Raw genomic sequence first — 25,208 nt, 5'->3', positions numbered from 1 at the left:
ATTTTGTACCACATGTTTGTCTCTAATGTTGGGAATACACGGGTCGATCCGGCAGCCGATTAGCCACTGGATCGACCCCAACACTGTCCCCGCCGCATCCCTGCTCCTCTGTGCAGATCGATTACCGCTCGTCCCCGCCGGCCCTCCTTATCAGCTGCTCGATTCTCTGCCATTGTCTGCCGGCGGGGATCGAGCGGGCGGGGATCGAGTGGCTTGATCGGCCCAGGTGAATATTATCAGCTGGCTAGATCAGCTGGTCGATACACGGTACAGAAACGTCCGTGTATCCCCAGCATTACATTATACAGTGGTATGGAATATGTCTGCGCTGTATAAATCAATAATAATAATAATTAAAAAATAATTATTAACCTGCTGTCTTTAGTAGCTTTATTTTTAAAATGTCCTCTTGACTTGCCAATAATAAAATTGTTGTGTTATGTACAGTCTTTCAGTACATTACTGTATAGATAATTTACAGTAATAACGATCAGAGTTACACACCTTTATTCCAGATATCTGGTACACTAGTACAATGTCCCCATCAATTTCATAATAATAATTAGATATCCCACCTCTGTCTGGAAAAGGATAGGAAGACATCTGACACCATTTATCAATTATAATTTTATAAGTTTCTGCTTGAAAAAATGGACGCTAGGCCATGATTCCCCCCCCCCCCCACACACAACGCACGCACCGCCACGACCCGCATGTGTTCTCAACTCACTTATGCGCAAGGCTGCACGCGCACATTCCTGAACACCCGCATACGCACACACATCTAGCAACAAACTCTCACAACATTCAGCTGCAGCAGCCACTGAATCCATATTTCCCGTCTTCTTAGATTGCAAGCTCCCCTCCTGCATCCTGTTGTGACTATCTCTATACCTTCTGCACGTTGGGTTACTGTTTACATGTCTAAAATATGTTGTTCCTGTTTGATCATTTATTCTTTTATATACTTTCCTTTGAATGCAGTATTGCACCTGATGACTTCCGGAAACATGTTAATAACATCCAGGCATGTCCATGGCAATACAACAGGACTGAGGATAATGCACTCAAGTGAGTATTTTTTTTATTCTGGTTACCCAAGCCAGTTACTTATTCTTATCAACCATTGCAATGTCTTTGTGAGGAGGAAACTGAATAAAAAAGGATGCAATTACAATGTAGCATGCATACATCAAATAAGGGCGCCTGGAAAAAAGGTATAGCCGACATTGTAAGATATTCTCTATAACAAGAGTTTTATTGTTCCTTCATCTTTATCTAACATATAACAATAAATCAGGGTTGCTCGTAAACTACGCCAGCGCGAATCTACACGTCGTAGTACGCAACTACGCATCGTAGTTCATAGATGAAGTGTAAAAACTTTGCATACGCATTTCCGCGTAGTCGGAGTCCCACTATGCGAAGCTTCGCCTGCTACGCGTAGTTGACATATGTATTGCGAAGTGAACTACGCATGCGGTAACTGCGTCTATAAAGATCATTGCGCATGCACAGAAATATTATTGCCCTTCTATACGTATACAATTCTGCATTGGAAGGTGATATGTACGCATAAATTAGTTCACTCATGCGCATAGTTAGCGGATTATTGCGGACATTTTTCCGCATAAGGGCATAAGCGTCCGCATAAACTACGCTTCGCACTACGCGAAGCTTCCGTATTTTAACGCGTAGTCTACGAAATGCAAACATAGCGAAGATTCTGATTTCGTAGCCGTAGTTTGCGAAGCGTAGTCGTGGAAAACTACGAGTAGTTCCAGCGTAGCGAAGTTGGCTGACTACGACCATCTCTGTAATAAACATGTTAAAATATGGGTATTAAAATTGCAAATTAGTGTCCATAAGAATAAGAATGAAAATATAGTTACAGTCGTAATAAGCCTAGTGAAACATTGGTAAATAGCACTGATATTTTACTAGTACAACTACACCTAACCCTACTCTCACACACAACCCTCCCTCTACCAATGCCTAACCCTTAGACCCCCCCCCTTCCTGACACCTAACCCTAAAACCCCCCTTCCTGACGCCTAACCCTAAAACCCCTCTTCCTGACACCTAACCCTAAAATCCCCCTTCCTGACACCTAACCCTAAAACCCCTCTTCCTGACACCTAACTCTAACCCCCCCCCCCTTCCTGATGCCTTACCCTAAACCCCACCTTCCTGATGCCTAACCCTAAACCCCCCCCTTCCTGATGCCTAACTAGAGTTGAGCTGAAATTTTCGTAATTTCGCATTACTATAATTACGCATGCGAAATTTGCGATTACGATGCGAAATTAGCGTAGCGAAATTGCCATTAAAATCGTAATTGAAAATACCGTAAGCGTAATTTTCAACGCGAAATTTCGCGTTTCGTTCATGCCGTAATTTCGCATTAAACGCTACCGTAATTTCGCGTTAAACCGTAACGCTCCGTATAATATAAAAAAGCCGCCGACTTTAAGGGTTAATAGCAAAGCCCCCTTAAATGCTAAGAGCCTCAAATTTGGAGAATATATTAAGGAGATCAGGAGGAATAAGAGGAAAAATTTTTTTTTCAAAAAGACCTTATAGTTTTTGAGAAAATCGATGTTAAAGTTTCAAAGTAAAAATGTATACATTTAAAAACCCGCCGACTTTAACGGTTAATAGCAAAGCCTGCTTAAAGTTTAGGAACACCAAATTCCTAGGGTATATTAAGGGGATCAGTGGGAATAAGAGGAAATTTTTTTTTTCAAAAACACCTTATAGTTTTTGAGAAAATCGATTTTTAAGTTTCAAGGGCAAAAATGTCTTTTAAATGCGGAAAATGTCAGTTTTTTTTGCACAGGTAACAATAGTTTATTATTTTCATAGATTCCCCCAAGTGGGAAGAGTTTTACTTACTTCGTTCTGAGTGTGGGAAATATAAAAAAAAAAACGACGTGGGGTCCCCCCTCCCAGACCTCTTTAACCCCTTGTCCCCCATGCAGGCTGGGATAGCCAGAATGCGGAGCACCGGCCGCGTGGGGCCCCTGACTATACCAGCCCGCATGGTCCATGGATTGGGGGGTCTCGGAAGGGGAGGGGCAGCCAAGCTTTCCCCTCCCCCTCCGAGCCCTTGTCCAATCCAAGGACAAGGGGCTCTTCTCCACCTCCGATGGGCGGTGGAGGTGGAGGCCGCGATTTCCTGGGTGGGGGGTTCATGGTGGAATCTGGGAGTCCCCTTTAAAAAGGGGTCCCCCAGATGCCCACCCCCCTCCCAGGAGAAATGAGTATAGAGGTACTTGTAGTACCCCTTACCCATTTCCTTTAAGAGTTAAAAGTAAATAAACACACAAACACATAGAAAAAGTATTTTAATTGAACAAAAAACATAACCACGAAAAAAGTCCTTTAATATTCTTAATTAACCATTAATACTTACCTGTCCCTTTAAATAAATGATCCCACGCAATATCCTCGGAAATGTTCTATCAGTTACAATGTAACAATGTTATTATGTAACAACTTTGTTACATTGTAACTACGCCGCACCCGACGCCACTCGCCGCTCAGCCGCCGCCGCCGCGTCCGTGCAGGACGCTAAGTCCCCGCAGCTCCCGCTGTCCACCCCGCCCACATCTGTCACCCACATGTCACCCACATGTGGGTGACATGTGGGAGAGGCGGGGAGGGCAGCGGAGCCGGCGGGGACTTAGCGTCCTGCACGGACCCGACAGAGCTCTGAGCTATATAGCTCAGAGCTCTGAGAAGCATCTTTGTATTTGGGCTCCAAGGAGCCCCATTGGTCCTTAGCAGACCAATGGGGTTCCTTCAAATCCTCCTTGGAGCCCAAATACAAAGATGCTTTCGAGAGCTCTGAGCTATATAGCTCAGAGCTCTGTCGGGTCCTGCAGCGCAGACGCGGCGGCGGCGGCGGCGGTGAGTGACGTCAGGTGCGGCGTAGTTACAATGTAACAAAGTTGTTATATTGTAATAACTTTGTTACATTGTAACTGATAGAACATTTCCGAGGATATTGCGTGGGATCATTTATTTAAAGGGACAGGTAAGTATTAATGGTTAATTAAGAATATTAAAGGACTTTTTTCGTGGTTATGTTTTTTGTTCAATTAAAATACTTTTTCTATGTGTTTGTGTGTTTATTTACTTTTAACTCTTAAAGGAAATGGGTAAGGGGTACTACAAGTACCTCTATACTCATTTCTCCTGGGAGGGGGGTGGGTATCTGGGGGACCCCTTTTTAAAGGGGACTCCCAGATTCCACCATGAACCCCCCACCCAGGAAATCGCGGCCTCCACCTCCACCGCCCATCGGAGGTGGAGAAGAGCCCCTTGTCCTTGGATTGGACAAGGGCTCGGAGGGGGAGGGGAAAGCTTGGCTGCCCCTCCCCTTCCGAGACCCCCCAATCCATGGACCATGCGGGCTGGTATAGTCAGGGTGCGGAGCCCCACGCGGCCGGTGCTCCGCATTCTGGCTATCCCAGCCTGCATGGGGGACAAGGGGTTAAAGAGGTCTGGGAGGGGGGACCCCACGTCGTTTTTTTTTTTATATTTCCCACACTCAGAACGAAGTAAGTAAAACTCTTCCCACTTGGGGGAATCTATGAAAATAATACACTATTGTTACCTGTGCAAAAAAAACTGACATTTTCCGCATTTAAAAGACATTTTCGCCCTTGAAACTTAAAAATCGATTTTCTCAAAAACTATAAGGTCTTTTTGAAAAATTTTTTTTTCCTCTTATTCCCACTGATCCCCTTAATATACCCTGGGAATTTGGTGTTCCTAAACTTTAAGCAGGCTTTGCTATTAACCGTTAAAGTCGGCGGGTTTTTAAATATTTACATTTTTCCTTTGAAACTTTAACATCGATTTTCTCAAAAACTATAAGGTCTTTTTGAAAAAAAATGTTTTCCTCTTATTCCTCCTGATCTCCTTAATATATTCCCTAAATTTGAGGCTCTTAGCATTTAAGGGGGCTTTGCTATTAACCCTTAAAGTCGGCGGCTTTTTTATATTATACGGAGCGTTACGGTTTAACGCGAAATTACGGTAGCGTTTAATGCGAAATTACGGCATGATACGACTGTAATGCGAAAATTACGCGAAAATTACGCTTACGCGAAATTTCGCGAAATCCTTCTTCATTACGATTATGTACTTACGGCCATAATCGTAATTGCACTAATTACGCGAAATTTCGCAAAATCGTAATTAGGTCATTACGCTCATCTCTATGCCTAACCCTAAAACCCCCCTTCCTGATGCCTAACCCTAAACCCCCCCTTCCTGATGCCTAACCCTAAAACCCCCCTTCCTGATGCCTAACCCTAAAACCCCTCTTCCTGACGCCTAACCCTAAAACCCCCCCTTCCTGACACCTAACCCTAAACCCCCCTTCCTGACACCTAACCCTAACCCCCCCCTTCCTGATGCCTAACCCTAAAACCCCTCTTCCTTACACCTAACCCTACCCCCCCTTCCTATTGCCTAACCCTAAACCCCCCTTCCTGACGCCTAACCCCAAAACCCCCCTTCCTGATGCCTAACCCTAAAACCCCCCTTCCTGATGCCTAACCCTAAAACCCTCCTTCCTGATGCCTAACCCTAAAACCCCTCTTCCTGACGCCTAACCCTACCCCCCCCCCCTTCCTGATGCCTAACCCTAAAGCCCCTCTTCCTGACACCTAACCCTGAAACCCCCCCCTTCCTGATGCCTAACCCTAAAACCCCTCTTCCTGACACCTAACCCTAAAACCCCCCTTCCTGATGCCTAACCCTAAAACCCCTCTTCCTGACACCTAAGCCTAAAATCCCCCTTCCTGACACCTAACCCTGAAACCCCCCTTCCTGATGCCTAACCCTAAAACCCCTCTTCCTGACACCTAACCCTAAACCCCCCCCTTCCTGATGCCTAACCCTAAACCCCCCTTCCTGATGCCTAACCCTAAAACCCCCCTTCCTGATGCCTAACCCTAACCCCCCCCCTTCCTGATGCCTAACCCTAAAACCCCCCTTCCTGATGCCTAACCCTAAAACCCCTCTACCTGACGCCTAATCCTAACCCCCCCCTTCCTGACACCTAACCCTAACCCCCCCTTCCTGACACCTAACCCTAACCCCGCCCCCCCTTCCTGATGCCTAACCCTAAAATCCCTCTTCCTTACACCTAACTATAACCCCCCCCCTTCCTGATGCCTAACCCTAAACCCCCCTTCCTGACGCCTAACCCCAAAACCCCCCTTCCTGATGCCTAACCCTAAAACCCCCCTTCCTGATGCCTAACCCTAAACCCCCCTCTTCCTGACGCCTAACCCTTACCCCCCCCTTCCTGATGCCTAACCCTAAAGCCCCTCTTCCTGACACCTAACCCTAACCCCCCCTTCCTGATGCCTAACCCTAAACCCCCCTTCCTGACGCCTAACCCCAAAACCCCCCTTCCTGATGCCTTACCCTAAAATCCCCATTCTTGATGCCTAACCCTAAAACCCCCCTTCCTGATGCCTAACCCTAACCCCCCCCCCTTCCTGATGCCTAACCCTAAACCCCCTTTCCTGATGCCTAACCCTAAAACCCCCTCTTCCTGACACCTAACCCTAAACCCCCCCCTTCCTGACGCCTAACCCTAAAACCCCCCTTCCTGGTGCCAAACCCTAAAACCCCCTTCCTCTGTTCTGATATTAAAGTCCAAAATGATGATTTACAATGTTATAATTCTAAAATGAATTTCAAAATAATATTTATCTAAACATTAATTCTGATAGCGAAAAATTTTATTTGGATGGTTCTGGTAGCTGCTATTTATCAGAAGGCCAAATTTCTTCTTGGCAAATAACATTAATACAAAGAGCTAAATCTGTAAGATAATGAAGTTAAAAACAGTAATTTACAATGTTGTAATTCTCAAAACGAATTTGAAAATAATATTTATGGAAATAGTTATTGTTAAAACAAAAGTTTCGGTTGGACGGGCATATAAATAGCGGGAACCCCTAATTTCTTCTTTGGGCACTCAATAGCCAATATTTTGCATTAGAGACTATGGGACTCCCAAATAGTCCATTAGCCTCAGGCACCCAGATTTCCTGTTCCCCGATGTAACATGCCATCTGTTGATTTTTTATCTAGTTAAATACATGCTCAAATACGGAAAAACCAGCAACACCATTTTCTTTTCAAAATAAACTTCAATAGTTTTCTTCTAAATAGTTTAGCTGTTAAGTAGGATTAAGCTTGAGTTTTCAACAGTCATTTTTGCATTATAATTTACATTACAAGTAGTGAGTAGGATGGCCTCGCCTCGCCCCATGTAAGTTCTATTTTGGTATTTTTAAATTCAAATAAAAAAATGTTATCATAAAAAGAGAGGTAATTGTTTGCCTCTACAGAAGATATAGACACCAGTTCAACTGGAAAAAAAGTTTATTCAAAAAGCAATCTGACAACACATTTTACGGGTCATGGCCCGCTTCCTCAGGTCAATACAAAATGCCTTGATAGCAGAGGGGATATAGTGTAGGCGCCTCTAAGTACACTCTATCCCCTATGCTATCAAGGTGTTTTGTATTGACTTGAGGAAGCCGGCCATGACCCGTGAAATGCGTTGTCAGATTGCTTTTTGAATAAAAACTTTTTTCCAGTTAAACTTGTGTCTATATCTTCTGGAGAGGTAAGCAATTACCTGTCTTTTTATTATATAATTTTTTATTTGCATTTAAAAATACCAAAATAGAACACACATTGGGTGCCTCCATCCTACCCACTACCAGTCAGACCTTTGCAGTTGTTCTGGAAAGTCTATCGTACTACAGGAGAGCAACCATTCATTATTGTAACGATACGTGTCAGCAAGTAACAGAGTTCTGATTATTAGGTGATCTGCAATATCACCTATAATACAGATATATACCTGATTATATGGTGATCTGCAGAATCACCAATAATACAGGTATACCAACAGCTAATGTGATAGCAAAGTATAGTGCTTGGTGCAACAGTAGTACTGATAGGTTTAGCTGTTCCTCACCAGAGGAGCTGGTGGGCACTAACAGTACAGAGCTCCTCACCAGAGACATGGGCCCTCTGGTGAGAGTAGAGTGATCAGACTAATCGAGTTAGCAACAGACAGACAGATACGGTACAAAATCAGAAGGCAAAGGCAAGAAGTTTTTAACAGGCAGAGTCGGCAGCAAGATCAGATGGGCAGAAGTACAGAATCACTGAGCGTAAGAGTAGTCAGAACGAGCAAGAGTCATACACAGATAATAAACAGTATTCCGATTATAATTATAGCTATCAAACAAATCCTATCACTGTGTGAAATCCCCGGTTTCCTCCGGGATCAAAGCACATCGGATCTATCTAAGGTCTGAGCGCTAACACGAAGTATTCACAACAGCAGACAAGTTACGAGTGATTCAGCAAGGCTTAAGAAGCAGAGGAGACCCCTTCGGTATGCCCACTCGCATCAACCAATAAGAAGCGGCGAGCGACTCCTCTGATGTCAGCCGACTGGCCGGTCAGCTGACACGCCTCCTCCCTGCTTAAAGGTCCCGTCTATGCGCGCGCGCACGCACGCGACATTGCAACCCTATGTGCTGCTGACAAACCCATCCTCGGCGTGCTAGACGCCCGAGGCATGGATAGATCGCTAGGCAGGGAGATGGAGGCAGCTTCGGTGGTATCGCTGTTCACCGCAGCTGTCTCTTCCATGTTTGTTACAATTATCCAGCAGGACCTGGAGTACAGAGCAGGGACCGTTAATTCCCTGCAGAACTATACGGTGGTTGCAACCCACCTTTGTGAGTATATATTTATAAGATTTTATCCTCCCTATACCTGACGAAACTGCACCATTGGGCTCCTGGTCTCTCTTTACTTCTCACCTAGGTATTGTTGGCCCTTACAAGTATCACCAAAGGGGGGGGAAAAAAAACAATAATTTGCATTACAGACTTGAGAACTTTCATGGAAATGTGGTTTCTCATGCCCATATATTTTTGTGAATATTGAGGGTTCAGATTTCACAGAATTCCAAATCTTACCTCAGGATTTTGCACTTTTGAGTTGAAAGTCTGGATTTTGAGTTCACAAAATGTTGTATGGCAAATTCAGAAAGTTATTTGGAGGTATGTTGATTTTTTTTGAGTTTTTTCACAAAACAAAAATAGTAAAAATATGAGTAATGTTCATGGATGGCTGTAAGTGTACTAGTGTGGGAAAATACATACATGTACATATAATAAGTTTGTTTTATTGACAGACAGGAGTTCAAGAAGTGCTGTAACACATCACACATGCTGCTGGTATCGCAGGACAATACTCCTCTTGGACATAATCTGCGATACGAAGTCAGTCAAAACAAGGCAGTAAAAGTCACAGAGAGTATCCATAGAATGCTTCCAGAGGTAAAAAATGTATTCTTGTAGATGTTCATAAAGCAGTTTTTTTTTTCAACTGAATAGTACTTCAACTTCTCTTAAAAAAGGGCTTAGCTCAGACTTATACTAGTCCTTATGGTACCAATCTCTTCCTGATTTTACTCCTGCAATGTCCCACTGCCAGTGGAGACTTCAGAAAGAATGGGACCTAGAAGACTGAGAATTAATCTTCCAAGGAATGGCTAAGGTCTCTATAAATAACCTAAACAGGGAACTTGCATATAAGATCCTATACGATTGGTATATAACGCCTGATAGGCTTCATCGATGGGGTCTTATGGAGCAAGACCACTGCTTCCGAGGTTGTGGCCTACGTGCTGACCAACTTCATTGTTGGTAGACTTGTAGTCTTATCGTATTCAGGAATTTTGGCGTGTAGTCTCATCTCCGAAGTCCTGGAGGTGACAGTCTCTCATTGCCCCTGGGTAGCGCTATTCCACAAGAAAGTCGATGGCCTGTCTAGTCCTCAGAATGCATTTGTTTCCCAGGTATGCAGCGCAGCTACCTCATTGATAGCTAAAACTTGGAAGGTTATTCCCCCGAATAGACAGCTACTAATAAACAAAGTTCACAGTATTTATCGGCTGGAGGACCTAACATATTCTTTGTCTAGAGGTACGGATAAACATCTCCAGGTCTGAGAACTATGGTCAGCATGGATCCTTACCCATCCCCCTGGCTGAGCCCAGTGCCTTGATCTTACCCTTCTCATGGTTTATGTTGTCCTTTGTTCTATTCTGTGGAGAGATGGGAGCTCACCAACTTCCTGAGAGTCTCGCCCGGGCCCAGCGCTGCCTGACCTCTGCAGTGGCCCCCAATCCTGCCAAATTGTGCTCTCCTCACAGTCCCACTGCCCCCCCAGGTCCCTGCGAGTGTAACAGCTTTGGTAATTACTTACAGCGGCTGCACATTCCGTGCACTCTGAGATCTGCACTTGTATTACCCGCTGGTGTGCCCTGACATCATGTCATGTGACATCCTGTTTCCATGGAGATGCGACGTGGGACATCGGTGAGCGAGGTAAGTTTCAAATACACCAGTGCCCGCTCGCTACTCTGCAGGGAGGGAGGGGGGGGGGTTGGAATTTAAGGAATACAGTCCAGACAATGTTGCCCGGGCCACGTAAACTTTGCCCAGGCCTGCCATAGAGGCAGAGCTGGATTATCCACCAGGCAACAGAGGCAGTTGCTTTGATCTAGTGAAAGGTCAGGGGCCCTGGCAGCCCCAATAAAGATTTCTTGCCCCTGTTGATGTAACTCTTTACGGTCCGTTAAAAACAAAGTCTTCAGAAATGCTCTCCTTAACGTAGATAATAACACATATACAGACACAGTGTTTTCTCCTGGATCGTCTGGACCAGATCAGACTAGCGGCAAATCCATCCTGCACCTGCAACGAGACAGAGGTAAGTTCCGCCCGCTGCCAGCCACCGCACCAAAATGAGTTCTGGAGGGGAGAACGAGGGAGAGAGAGCCACATGGTGAGGTAAGGAAGGGGGAGATGGCTTCCCTTCCCTGCTGTCCCCACAGCTCTCCCTCTTTTCTGGGCTGCTCCCCTCCTGCTGGGGGCACACCTGGCTACTTATTCTGGGGACATATATCCCTGCCTACATATACTGGGGACATATACCCCCGACTACATACACTGAGGACATATACCACCTGGCTACATATACTGGGGACATATACCCCCTGGCTACATATACTGGGCACATATACCCCTGCCTACATATACTGGGCACATATACCCCTGCCTACATATACTGGGGACATATACCCCTGCCTACATATACTGGGCACATATACCCCTGCCTACATATACTGGGGACGTATACCCCTGCCTACATATACTGGGGACATATACCCCAACTACATATACTGGGCACATATTCCCCTGGCTACATATACTGGACACATATACCCCTGGCTACATATACTGGGCACATATACCCCTGGCTTCATATACTGGGTACATATACCTCTGGCTATATATACTGGGGACATATACCCCTGCCTACAGATACTAGGCACATATACACCTGACTACATATACTGGGGACATATACCCCTGCCTACATATACTGGTCACCTATACCCCTGCCTACATATACTGGGCACATATACCCCTGCCTACATATACTGGGGACATATACCTCTGGCTACATATACTAGGGACATATACCCCTGCCTACATATACTGGGCACATATACCCCTGGGTTCATATACTGGGGAAATATACCCCTGCCTACATATGATGGGGACATATACCCCTGGCTACATATACTGGGCACATATACACCTGCCTACATATACTGGGGACATATACCCCTGCCTACCTACACTGGGCACATATACCCCTGCCTACATATACTGGGGACATATACCTCTGGCTACATATACTGGGGACATATACCCCTGCCTACATATACTGGGCACATATACCCCTGGGTTCATATACTGGGGACATATACCCCTGACTACATATACTGGGCACATATACCCCTGCCTACATATACTGGGGACATATACCCCTGGCTACATATACTGGGCACATATACCCCTGCCTACATATACTGGGGACATATACCTCTGGCTACATATACTGGGGACATATACCCCTGCCTACATATACTGGGCACATATACCCCTGGGTTCATATACTGGGGACATATACCCCTGATTGCATATACTGGGCACATATACCCCTGCCTACATATACTGGGGGCATATACCCCTGGCTACATATACTGGGCACATATACCCCTGCCTACATATACTGGGGACATTTACCCCTGCCTACATATACTGGGGACATATACCCCTGGCTACATATACTGGGCACATATACCCCTGCCTACATACTGGGAACATATACCCCTGCCTACATATACTGGGAACATATACCACCTGGCTACCTGTTCTGGAGACATCTCTACCCCTGGCTACCTGTTCTGGGGACACCTATAGACCTGGGGCTACCTATTTTTGGGGAACAACTGCTGTCATATTAAGTGTATTTTGGGGAACTGCTGCCAGATTATGTGTACTTTGGGGGAATTGCTGCTGCCAGATTACATCTATTTTTAGGGAACCACTGCCATATTATCTGTATTTTTACGTGGATTTTTTGTGAAATGTTGTAAGATTACATGTATTTAGGGGGAATGGGGGGGGGGGGACGCTATGGCAGAGCTCAAACTTCCCCGGCAGACCTTTTACAGCACTACTAAAATCATGTATATTTGGCCCCACCCATGACCACGCCCACATTCTGTTGCGTGACCATGCACATGTTTTTGGCGCAGCGCAGGGAATTTTGTCAATAAAAAAAATCTTTTGTCAGTAAATTTTTAGGTATTTGTCAGCAAAAAATAATGTGAAAGGTTGGCAACACTGGTCTGGAATGACTAATGTTATTTGTGTGATCTCTGTCCAGCGTTCTCCACTAATAAAAATGTTTTGAAAACAAACAGCAGAACTAATTGCTAGCCAGGGCCAAGGCTACAGGTACATCTGTAGTTATCTTTTCTTCCATGACAGCATCTTCATTTAGCCTGAGTTTTGTCACCTGAGTTAAACCTGAGTGTGGCCACAGCCATGCTCAGATGTGACTCTTGTTAGTTTGGCATGCTGTGGCATTATCTGGCGGCAAAAAAGATGCAATTTGCAGAGTGTGAGTAGAGGGGAGCAAAGTATCTATTACAGGGGGGAAGGGGGGAGATTTCCACCCAGACCTTTCATTCAGTGATTTAGGGGTGGTATTCAGGTTTGTTGTTGTAAGGCAATGTGAAACACTTGGCTAGCTGATAAAAGTGTCAGGGCCCTTTTCCACTATCGCAAATTTGCATGTGTTTGCCGCATGCGAATTCGCATAGCCAATTCAAGTCAATGGGACTGTTTTCACTTGTCAGGATTTCTGAGTGTTTTTGTCCGCAAGAAAAATTTGCATGGCAGAGCCATCAGAATTCGTATACCGCATACTGCTATGCGGGTGTATGCGAATTTGCATGCAATCAATGGAAAAGCACACAGGCACTGCCATGGTTAAATTTGCATACAGTGTCATTCATGCTAATCCGCGTGCGAATTCGCATGAAAATTCACATACAACCGCATGCGAAATTCGCATCCGCACGCAAATTTTTCCGCGCCAATTCGCACCGCACAAGTGGAAATGAGCTCTCCTTAGAGGACAGGCAAGCTGGTAAATATACACAGCATGATGCAGAGCTTGCCTGGAGGGTCCATGGGCAAAAATCTGTCTGGTCTCTCCTCATGGTTATAATGACTGCATGTGTGGATAAGGCGTTATACAAGTTGAAAAGTTTTTGACGGTCCCTAGACTCCAGAAGGGCTGCTTTCTGACTTGTGTGAGAGACTGGCAGGGATAGGAGTTCTATAACAGGCAAGTAGGCTCTGTGTGATGTGGGACTGCAATACAGATAAGCTCTCTGCTCCATCTCAGACTATTCTAATTTTCTCCTCCACTCCTCCTCTGGGCTAGTGCAACGCCAAAATCACAATAGCAATCGCTAGCAATTTGCGAGTGTGATTTTGTGTAAAGTGATTTTTGAATGAATTGCTACAAAAAATGCTATATGCAGCATGTTTGCAATTTTGAAAAACTCACAATGCTTCTGTGGGAACACCCTCATAGGGTAACCTTGCTCTTGGTGTGCACCAGCCCTCCCTCGTTCACCTTTGTTTCCTTCTTCCCCTAGTGCTGGGTGGTTGTGTCTTCTTGTGTCATGCAGAAAAGCTACATAAAAGTGCAATCCTGGTGAGGCAAATATCTTCTTCACTCTCAGCTTTTCTCTCCTCACCGTTTCTTCCCTTCTCTGCATAAGGGCTCAGACACACTATAAGCACTTTTCTGAGCGATCACAATTTTACCATGATTTTAATGTAAGTCAATTTGAGCGTTTTTAAAAAGCTCTCAGAAAGCTCTGATGGCTATAAGCGCTCAAAAAATCGCTTATAGTGTGTCTGAGCCCTTAGTATTTGTACGTTGTAGGTGAGTTGAGCGCCGAATGACGGTTCTTCCTGCTGCCACTAAACTACCTTGCGGTGTTAAATACTATTTCCCCTCCGAGTCGTTGCAACTCTGAGGGAGGTGTAATTTGGGGTACGGCGATCACCAGAGCCTGGAATTTTCCTTACGCACCCCGCGCAGCATATTATTGTTGCTATGGGGCTCCTGGTTTGGGTAACCGGTGCTGAGCGCCGTGCACCAAAACCACCTGCTTTGCCTTTTATCTCCTCTCTCCAATCTTGTTATTAGAAACCATAATCTAAAGATGACCATACATGCATCAATTGCTACTGACAGATTATTTCACTGTGATTGAATCATAATGGCTTTTCCACCTGTCAGTACTGAGTAGGGATGTGGCCTATAGGGTTTTATACTATAGTGAAGTGGATTGTGTGCAGGCAGTGATGCACTGCCACTGACCACCAAAAAGGCATGAATGTTGAGTGGAAAGTGAAAACAGTGATGGAAGGAGGCTTACTGAAACTTCGGAAATTAGCATTAGCAACGCAGGGATCATGGTGCCAGGAAGGAGGTCAGTAAAGATGTGTGGCCTGACAGAGGGAGATGGTGCCAAAGGGGAGAACATAAGTGAGTGGGGGGAGGAATGAGCCTTGGAGAATTAAAGTGGCCATACATCTGTTGACATCTAGCTACCTACTGTATACTGGGGGGGGGGGGGGGGGGGTGATAGCTGGCTACCTATACTGGGGGGTGACAGCTGGCTATATATATACTGGGGGGTCATCTGGCCACCTATAGTGGGGGGTGACAGCTGGCTATATATATACTGGGGGGTCATTTGGCTACCTATAGTGGGGGGTGACAGCTGGCTATATATATACTGGGGGGTCATCTGGCTACCTATACTGGGGGGTGACAGCTGGTTATATATATACTGGGGAGTCATCTGGCTACCTATACTGGGGGGTGACAGCTGGCTATATATACTGGGGGTCATCTGGCCACCTATAGTGGGGGGTGACAGCTGGCTATATATATACTGGGGGGTCATTTGGCTACCTATACTGGGGGGTGACAGCTAGCTATATATATACTGGGGGGTCATCTGGCTACCTATACTGGGGGGTGACAGCTGGCTATATATACTGGGGGTCATCTGGCCACCTATAGTGGGAGGTGACAGCTGGCTATATATATACTGGGGAGTCATCTGGCTACCTATACTGGGGGGGTGACAGCTGGCTATATATACTGGGGGTCATCTGGCCACCTATAGTGGGGGGTGACAGCTGGCTATATATATACTGGGGGGTCATTTGGCTACCTATAGTGGGGGGTGACAGCTGGCTATATATATACTGGGGGGTCATCTGGCTACCTATACTGGGGGGTGACAGCTGCTTATATATATACTGGGGAGTCATCTGGCTACCTATACTGGGGGGTGACAGCTGGCTATATATACTGGGGGTCATCTGGCCACCTATAGTGGGGGGTGACAGCTGGCTATATATATACTGGGGGGTCATTTGGCTACCTATACTGGGGGTTGACAGCTGGCTATATATATACTGGGGAGTCATCTGGCTACCTATACTGGGGGGTGACAGCTGGCTATATATACTGGGGGTCATCTGGCCACCTATAGTGGGGGGTGACAGCTGGCTATATATATACTGGGCGGTCATCTGGCTACCTATACTGGGGGGTGACAGCTGGCTATAGATACTGGGGGGTCATCTGGCCACCTACAGTGGGTTGCAAAAGTATTCAGCCCCCTTGAAGTTTTCCACATTTTGTCACATTACTGCCACAAACATGAATCGATTTTATTGGAATTCCACATGAAAGACCAATACAAAGTGGTGTACATGTGAGAAGTGGAACGAAAATCATACATGATTCCAAACATTTTTTACAAATAAATAACTGCAAAGTGGTGTGTGCATAATTATTCAGCCCCCTTTGATCTGAGTGCAGTCAGTTGCCTATAGACATTGCCTGATGAGTGCTAATGACTAAATAGAGTCCACCTGTGTTTAATCTAATGTCAGTACAAATACAGCTGCTCTGCGACGGCCTCAGAGGTGGTCTAAGAGAATATTGGGAGCAACAACACCGTGAAGTCCAAAGAACACACAAGACAGGTCCAAGACAGTTCAGGGATCAAGTTATTGAGAAATTTAAAGCAGGCTTAGGCTACAAAAAGATTTCCAAAGCCTTGAACTTCCCAAGGAGCACTGTTCAAGCGATCATTCAGAAATGGAAGGAGTATGGCACAACTGTAAACCTACCAAGACAAGGCCATCCACCTAAACTCACAGGCCGAACAAGGAGACCGCTGATCAGAAATGCAGTCAAGAGGCCCATGGTGACTCTGGACGAGCTACAGAGATCTACAGCTCAGGTGGGAGACTCTGTCCATAGGACAACTATTAGTCATGCACTGTACAAAGTTGGCCTTTATGGAAGGGTGGCAAGAAGAAAGGCATTAACAGAAAGCACAAGAAGTCCCGTTTGCAGTTTGCCACAAGCCATGTGGGGGACACAGCAAACATGTGGAAGAAGGTGCTCTGGTCAGATGAAACCAAAATGGAACTTTTTGGCCAAAATGCAAAACGCTATGTGTGGTGGAAAACTAACACTGCACATCACTCCGAACACGCCATCCCCACTGTCAAATATGGTGGTGGCAGCATCATGCTCTTCAGCAAGGACAGGGAAGCTGGTCAGAGTTGATGGCAAGATGGATGGAGCCAAATACAGGGCAAACTTGGAAGAAAACCTCTTGGAGACTGCAAAGACTTGAGACTGGGGCGGAGGTTCATCTTCCAGCAGGACAATGACCCTAAACATAAAGCCAGGGCAACAATGGAATGGTTTAAAACAAAACATATGTTAGAATGGTCCAGTCAAAGTCCAGATCTAAATCCAATCGAGAATCTGTGGCCAGATCTGAAAACTGCTGTTGACAAACGCTGTCCATCTAATCTGACTGAGCTGGAGCTGTTTTGCAAAGAAGAATGGGCAAGGATTTCAGTCTCTAGATGTGCAAAGCTGGTAGAGACATACCCTAAAAGACTGGCAGCTGTAATTGCAGCAAAAGGTGGTTCTACAAAGTATTGGCTCAGGGGGCCGAATAATTACACACACCCCACTTTGCAGTTATTTATTTGTAAAAAATGTTTGGAATGATGTATGATTTGTGACCACTTCTCACGTGTACGCCACTTTGTATTGGTCTTTCACATGGAATTCCAATAAAATTGATGCATGTTACATAGTTACATAGTTACATAGTTATTTTGTGGCAGTAATGTGACAAAATGTGGAAAATGTGGAAAACTTCAAGGGGGCCGAATATTTTTGCAACCCACTGTATACTGGGGGGTCATCTGGCTACCTATACTGGGGGGGTCACTTGGCTACCTATACTAAGGGAACATCTGGCTACCTTTACTGAGGGGGGTTGTCTTGCTATCTATTCTGGGGGACATCTGGCTACTACCTATAGTAGGGGGACATCCAACTACCTATACTGCAGGGACATCTGGTCACCTATACTGGTGGGGCATCCTTTCAACGGGGTGGCTAAGGAGGGGGGCCCCAAACTTATTGCTCTGCTTGTGGCCCTGTGTGGTCTTAATCTAGCTCTGCATAGAGGCTCCCCATGCTGTCCTCCAGAGCTCTGCCACTGCCCGGGACCCCCTGGAACATCAGGTCTGTACACCTATTTTGGCATGAGTGTGGCCATGCTTCACTTGTGCAAGCGCAGCGAGCAGTGCTCAAGCAAGTTCCATAGAGCTGCATTTGAAGGCCCTGATGTTCATTTTGGTGGTGGTGGTGGGTGGGGCTTGCACTCAACAAGGAGAGACCAGAGGATGGCCTGGGAAGCCTCTGTAGGATCAAGATGCTTCCCTCTACTTAGGTAAGTTTGTGTCTTTGTATCGTTGTGTCTTTGTTCCCGAGAATCGCTTCTAAACACCTTAAAAAATCCTATGAGGAGATGGGTTAGTCCAAAACAGTACGAGGTTCAGAGCTATCAGAATAAATAAGTAGAGAGGTACATAGAAAATAATGGGCATGTTCAGAAGTAAAATTGCAGTCAATTTGTTACATCAAGATTTTGAAAGTAAAAAAAAAAGTTGTATACATACCTGGGGCTTCCTCCAGCCCCCTTCAGGCTTCTCGGCCCCTCGATGTTCTCCTCCGCCTGTTGGATCCTTTACAATTCAGTCCGGTAATCCCATTAGTCAGCATGTACTGCACATGTGTGGCCAGGCTGCACGTGTGCACCCAGTCGTACACCCGTCACCTGGAGAATTCTTTACCTACAAGAATGCGACGGAGGAACACTTGCAGCCGGACTGCGCCTGGGCCAACTGGCGCCGACTGATGGGATTACCGGACTGAATTTCAGAGGATCCAGGAGGCGGAGGAGGACGGCAAAGGACTGAGCAGCTTGAAGGGGACTGGAGGAAGCCCCAGGTATGTATTTTTTCAGGCCATCTATGGTACACTTTAAGCCTCAAAATATTAGCTCCACAACTAAAAGGTACCATCTAGTCTCCCTCTGTTGGATGACATAAGAACTTCTCGTTTGTCTTCATTTGTTAATTTGGTTATTTTTTTTTTCTTTGCCATGTTTTTCATTTCTAGAGCTCCCCATTTAAAGGGAAACAATTTAAGACCTGTGCCGTGGTGGGTAACGGTGGCATATTACGGAACAGCTTATGTGGAAGAGAGATCGACAACACGGATTTTGTTTTCAGGTATCCATTTTCCCTGCACTGCAATAACCCATCAGATGCCAAATGAAATTCTGCATGATTCCTTAACCACGACGCATTCCAGGGTTTTTACCCCTTAAAGAGACTCTGAAGCAGGCCCGTTTCTGGGGCCGTGTGGCCCGTGCGGGCGCCCTGGGCGCCGAAGAAGTTGTGGGCGATGTAATTGAGGGGAGAGCCGCAGCCGCGGGGAGGGCAGCCCGACCTCTCCCTCCCAGCCCTCCGTGCTCCCCCCTCCGAGTGTGACTGCAGGGAAGCGCTGTGTACAGAGCGCAACTCACCTCCCTGGTTCCAATCGCCGCCGGTCTCCTCTTCTCTTCATAGCCACTGATACACACACTGCTTCCTGTTTAGCCAGAAGCAGCGTGTGTATCAACGGCTGTGAGGGGAAGACAGAAGAGGAGACCGGCGGCGATTGGAACCAGGGAGGTGAGTTGCGCTCTGTACACAGCGCTTCCCTGCAGTCACACTCGGAGGGGGGAGCACGGAGGGCGGCCCGCGGAGAGGAAGGGAGGGAGAGGTCGGACTGCCCTCCCCGCGGCTGACTCCCCCCTCCATACTGGGGGGCAGCTACCTATCTAACCTATACTGGGGGCACCTACCTAATCTAACCTATACTGGGGGGCACCTACGCCTACCTAATCTAACCACACTGGGGGGGGGGGGGGCACCTACCTAATCTAACCTATACTGGGGGGCACCTACCTAATCTAACCCACTGGGGGGCACCTACCTAATCTAACCTATACTGGGGGGCACCTACCTAATCTAACCTATACTGGGGGCACCTACCTAATCTAACCTATACTGGGGGCAGCTACCTAATCTAACCTATACTGGGGGGCACCTACCTAATCTAACCTATACTGGGGGGCACCTACCTATCTAACCTGTATTGGGGGCACCTACCTACCTAGCCTATACTGGTGGCAACTATACTGGCTACCTATATTTGAGGCACCTACCTAACTAACCTATACTGGGGGCACCTACCTATCTAACCTAGGCTGGGGGCAACTATTCTGACTCCCTATATTAGAGGCACCCAACTAGCTAACCTGTACTGGGGGCACCTACCTATCTAACCTATACCAGGGGCACCTGCCTATCTAACCTATACTGGGGGCAATTATACTGGCTACCTATACTGGAGGCACCTCCCCGGCTAACCTATACTGGGGGCAAATATACTGGGGCACCTATGCCTGGCTACCTATACTACGTCTGGCTACCTTTACTGGGGGGACCTATAGCTGGCTACCTATACTGAGTGCAACTAGACCTGGCTAACCTATACTGCGGGCATGTATACCTGGCTCCACTGGGGGGGGGGGGGCACAATTTTAACACCCTTGCCCTGAATGGATTTTAGCCTAGAAACTGCCCTGCTCTGAAGTCTCTTTTTTTACCTTCTTTTGTTTAACATTCCGCTTCAGCTTTAATGCCAGAGTGAAATCACTGCATCCTCGGCAGAGGATTGATTTATTACCATAGATAAGCCCTGCAGAGCTCCCGGGTTCACAGGGATTTACTTCAGAGGCAGAGCTTTACACTGTAGCTCTGCCTCCTCTGCAATCAATCTCTGCGGATCACCACCTCTTCCCGCCCCTCTCAGTCTTCTTTCACTGAGAGGGGCAGGGAGGAGGAGGAGATTGATTGCAGAGATGCTGAGCTACAGCTCAAAGCTCAGCCTCTCCAGGAAGAAAAGCCCTGCGAGCCCGGGGAGCATAATCTGCGACCAGCAAAGTCATAGAACTTTGCAGGTCGTTTTCTAGGCAATAAATCACTCCTCTGCTGCAGGGATGGGGCGATTTAACTCTGGCATTAAAGCTGAAGAGGAATGTTAGACAAAATAAAATAAAAAAAGAGACTTCTGAGTCTCTTTAAGACTCCTGACAATTTTGACATTTCAGTTGTGTCACTATGATACAGCAATAACTTTTTGCCACAGTTATACCACAGTTATGATGTTCTTGTTTACTTGTGTTTGGGGGTCTCGGAGACTTCCAAAAAGGTTGCCCACCTCATTCCCCCCAGGTATTTGCTTTTTTTATTATTATTTTAAACTTAAAGATTTACTTTAAATCAACTCACAATACAACAAACAAGCCAAATCTGTAGCTAGCCATCCTTCTCCCTCTGTCCATTGCACAGTATGCTCTATGGCCTAGTGCACACCAAAGCGTTTCCGCTGCGGTTTGTGATCCGCTTGCGGGGGCGGATACGCTTGGGTAATGTATTTCAATGGGCTGGTGCACACCAGAGCGGGAGGCGTTTTGCTGAAACGCATACTCCCGGGCTGCTGCAGATTTTGGATTGCGGAGGCGTTTCTGCCTCAATGTTAAGTATAGGAAAAACGCAAACCGCTCTGAAAAACGGCAGTTCAGAGCGGTTTGCCAGGCGGTTTTTGTTACAGTAGCTTTTCAGTAACAGCTTTACTGTAACAATACATAAAATCTACTACACCAAAAACGCTTCACAAAACCACAAAACGCTAGCTGAAACGCTACAGAAAAAGAAGAAAAAGCGTTTCAAAATCTGCTAGCATTTTGCGGATCTGCTAGCGGTTTTTGGTGTGCACCAGGCCTTATTGGCTTTATCTGACAAGTGTGTCTGTATATCACTCAAGCAATTGCTGTTACCTTAACTGAACAACAATCGTTAAGCATGTGACACACTGAGTGTATGTTCAAGCCATAACTATAATCTTTAAAGAGAAACCGTGACCAAGAACTGAACTTTATCCCAATCAGTAGCTGATACCCCCTTTCCCATGAGAAATCTATTCCTTTTCTCAAACGGATCATCAGGGGGCGCTGTATGACTGATATTGTGGTGAAACCCATCCCACAAATGGTGTCAGCGCCTCAAAGCACTGAGGTCTTGACATCACCCTGTGCGAGCCTTGTTGCATTGTGGGAAATAACAGCTGTTTCCAACCGCCAAAAAAGCAAGCTGCATCTCCTTCCACTGACATCACCTGCCAGCAGTGAAAATGTCGCCATGCGATAAATGTCAGAATGAAAATCAGGGAGAGGAAGGATTTTACAATGGGCAAACACTGACTAAATCATTTCTACATAATTATTGTAAGAATGAAAAACTTTTTTTATTACATTATTTTCACTGGAGTACCTCTTCTGTTACTGTTTTATCACTCAGCATTGCTTATGTATCTCTGACCTTAATCCCATATCAGGGATATGTTATCTATACATCAAGTCTGATCTGGGCGTGAGCAGGAATAGATTGGAAGGCATAGATCAGGCTGAAATAAAATAAAATAAAAACTGGTAGAGGCAGATCAGTCTTCCTGAGGAACACTTTTTCATTGCAGAGGAGCACACAAAAATATTTATCAGGTGGTTTATTTGGACTTCTGATTGTCTAATCATGATCATCGTACACAGCAAGAAAAAAGCAAGATATGGGTGACCTAGTGGCGTACGTTAAAAAAGAGCATCGGGGAAAAAGGGCGCAGGGTTTTAAACGATAAGCATGAATAACGTTTTAAAAAAAATTGTGCTATATTTCGTTTAAAAATAATGTTTTATAAAGTTATAAAACATTAAATAATGTGTATGAAATTGGCAATTGTAAAAACATTAATCTTCGCCGTTTAAAAAGTGAAATGTATAATAACGTTTTATAAAAGATTAATAAGAATTTTACTAAAGCTATACCTAACCCTACTCTCACACAGAACCCTCCCTGTACCTATCCCTAACCCCTAGACCCCCCTTGTGGTGCCTAAACCTAAGACCCCCCTGGTGGTTCCTAAACCTAAGACCCCCCTGGTGGTGCCTAAACCTAAGACCCCCCTGGTGGTGCCTAAACCTAAGACCCACCTGGTGGTGCCTAAACCTAAGACCCACCTGGTGGTGCCTAAACCTAAGACCCCCCTGGTGGTGCCTAAACCTAAGAACCCCCTGTGATAAGAATTAATAACGTTTAAAAAAATATTGTGCTGTTTTTCGTTTAAAAATTATGTTTTAAAAAAACATAGTACTATTTTTCTTTTAAAAATAATGTTTAAAAAATTATAAATCATTAAATGTTGGGCGCCCATTAAACGATATTTATTATGGGAGTGAATGGCGGCGCCCTTTTTGTCCACCTGCCTCATGCGCCCAAATTTCCTGCCTCCGACCTAGTGTCTGGTGAAGAAGGGACAATGTTACTAAACTGCTCTTATGCTAGGTGCGCATGATACAAGGCACACATGGTACAATTTTCTGGCAGATTTACCAGCCAGATTGAGTTTTTCCAACATGTTCTGAATCTCGATTGATTTTCTGATCGATTTTTCCATTCACTTCTATGGAAATCAATCAAATTTCAGATCGGACATGTAGGAAATAGTCGATTCGGCAGGTAAAACAGCCAAAAAATTGTATTGGGTGTACCTAGCATTACATTCACATTACAACTGAAACCAATTCTGGTCAATGGGATGCCCATCTTATTCCAATTTTTGCAATCAAGAAAATAACTCAAATCTTGGACATAATTTCATACATTGGGCAATATCCTTTTCTCTCCTTTTCTCCAGTGTTTTCTCCATGAAGATAATTTTTCATAAAAAAAAATAAATAAATAAATAAATAAAAAAAAACCTTTCTCAATATTTAGCAATTGAAAAAAGACGAAATAGTAGGTAAAAAATATCAAACTTGATTTGTGTAATTATTTGCTTGGTGGGAACTTTATACACACGAGAAGCAAATGCCCACTCCCAGCCAGCCATTTTATATGGTCTACAAACAGCCTGTCAGCCAATCATGTGTAATGGTATACACCTGTGTCTGCAGTACCAAATCTAGCAGGAGTTGCATGAGTTCAGCAACATTCAGGTGAGAGGATTTGGTCGGACATAATCATAGACTATGTCACCAGCAGGGGGCACCATGTGCAGGTATACCTCTCACATTGCTCCCTTCTCTAACCACTTACCCGATAATTCTGCATACTGGAAGCTGCAAAAACAGAAGGTTAAAAACACAAACACTGGTGCACATGGCAGACACCCCAGAACTTTAAAAGTTATTCATGGGGTTTGAAAATATCTCCTTGGAGAAAACTCAGGAGAAAGGTCGAGAGGATATGAGCCTTTGTGTGCATTTTCACATTGATAATCATTAGCTACTGCGCAATAATTAAAGTGAACCAGAGATGAAGCACCCTCATGTATTTTACCATATATATCAGTGGGAACATTAGCGAAAACACCTACCCTGCTCTCTGTTTCATCCTTTACTGCTCAGCCTGCTTTTAATCAGCCCTGATAAAATCCCTGACTGAGTATTCAGTCTGGCTTTGCTCAGGAATCATTATAGCTGAGTCTGTCTTCTCTGATGTCTTTTCAAGCCCAAGCCTGCCCCCTTCTGGCTCTGTTTTCCTGTTTTGTATACTCACAGCATCACAGACAGCTGTGGTGAGATGGGAGGAGCTGCTAATGTAAGGGTATATTGAAAAACAGGTTGTTGGTTTTTTTTTTTCATCTATATATGTTAGTCATAAGAGCTTTTTTGAAATGGTGATTTCATTTTGCACACAGCCCACTAAATGATATGCTTTTCTGATGAACTGCGTTTTGTGTGGAGTTTTAGTAAAAAAAAAACACAAAAAATGGCACACCAGAGCGGTGAAAATACCAGGTATAGTATTTATTTTGTAAAATCTATCAGCGGATATGTTTATTTTGTGCCAAAACATTCATCTCTAGTTTCCTTTAAGCATATAGGGCTTGATTCACAAAAGGGTGCTAACATAGTTAGCACGTCTAAAGCACTTTAGGATGCAAAACGTTGCACGGTGCAACGTTTTAGGTGCACCCGGTGCAATGTTCTGCACGCACCTGATGCAACGTTTCACACGCACTGCGCAGCGCTATACTTTGTGCGTGGTCGATAAAAGCTTTGGGCGTGCTAACTGAGTTAGGACCCTTTTGTGAATCGAGCCCATAGTGTCCCGAAAATCAAGTGCAGACAA

General features: G+C 45.3%; 1 protein-coding gene across 2 annotated transcripts in view; it reads left to right on the top strand.

Annotated features, from left to right (window-relative positions):
• Positions 1-25,208, top strand: part of LOC137560881 (alpha-2,8-sialyltransferase 8F-like) — a 150,238-nt gene that overhangs the window by 63,812 nt on the left and 61,218 nt on the right. For both annotated transcript variants that reach the window (XM_068272039.1, XM_068272038.1), the window contains 3 exons: positions 985-1,071; positions 9,257-9,401; positions 19,090-19,202. In XM_068272039.1, the coding sequence (XP_068128140.1) occupies positions 985-1,071; positions 9,257-9,401; positions 19,090-19,202 (345 nt within the window). The remainder of the gene's footprint in view (positions 1-984; positions 1,072-9,256; positions 9,402-19,089; positions 19,203-25,208) is intronic.

This window comes from Hyperolius riggenbachi, chromosome 3, assembly GCF_040937935.1.
Source record: "Hyperolius riggenbachi isolate aHypRig1 chromosome 3, aHypRig1.pri, whole genome shotgun sequence".
In the NCBI taxonomy this organism is placed as follows: Eukaryota; Metazoa; Chordata; class Amphibia; order Anura; family Hyperoliidae; genus Hyperolius; species Hyperolius riggenbachi.
This window is presented reverse-complemented; position numbering and strand designations above follow the sequence as displayed.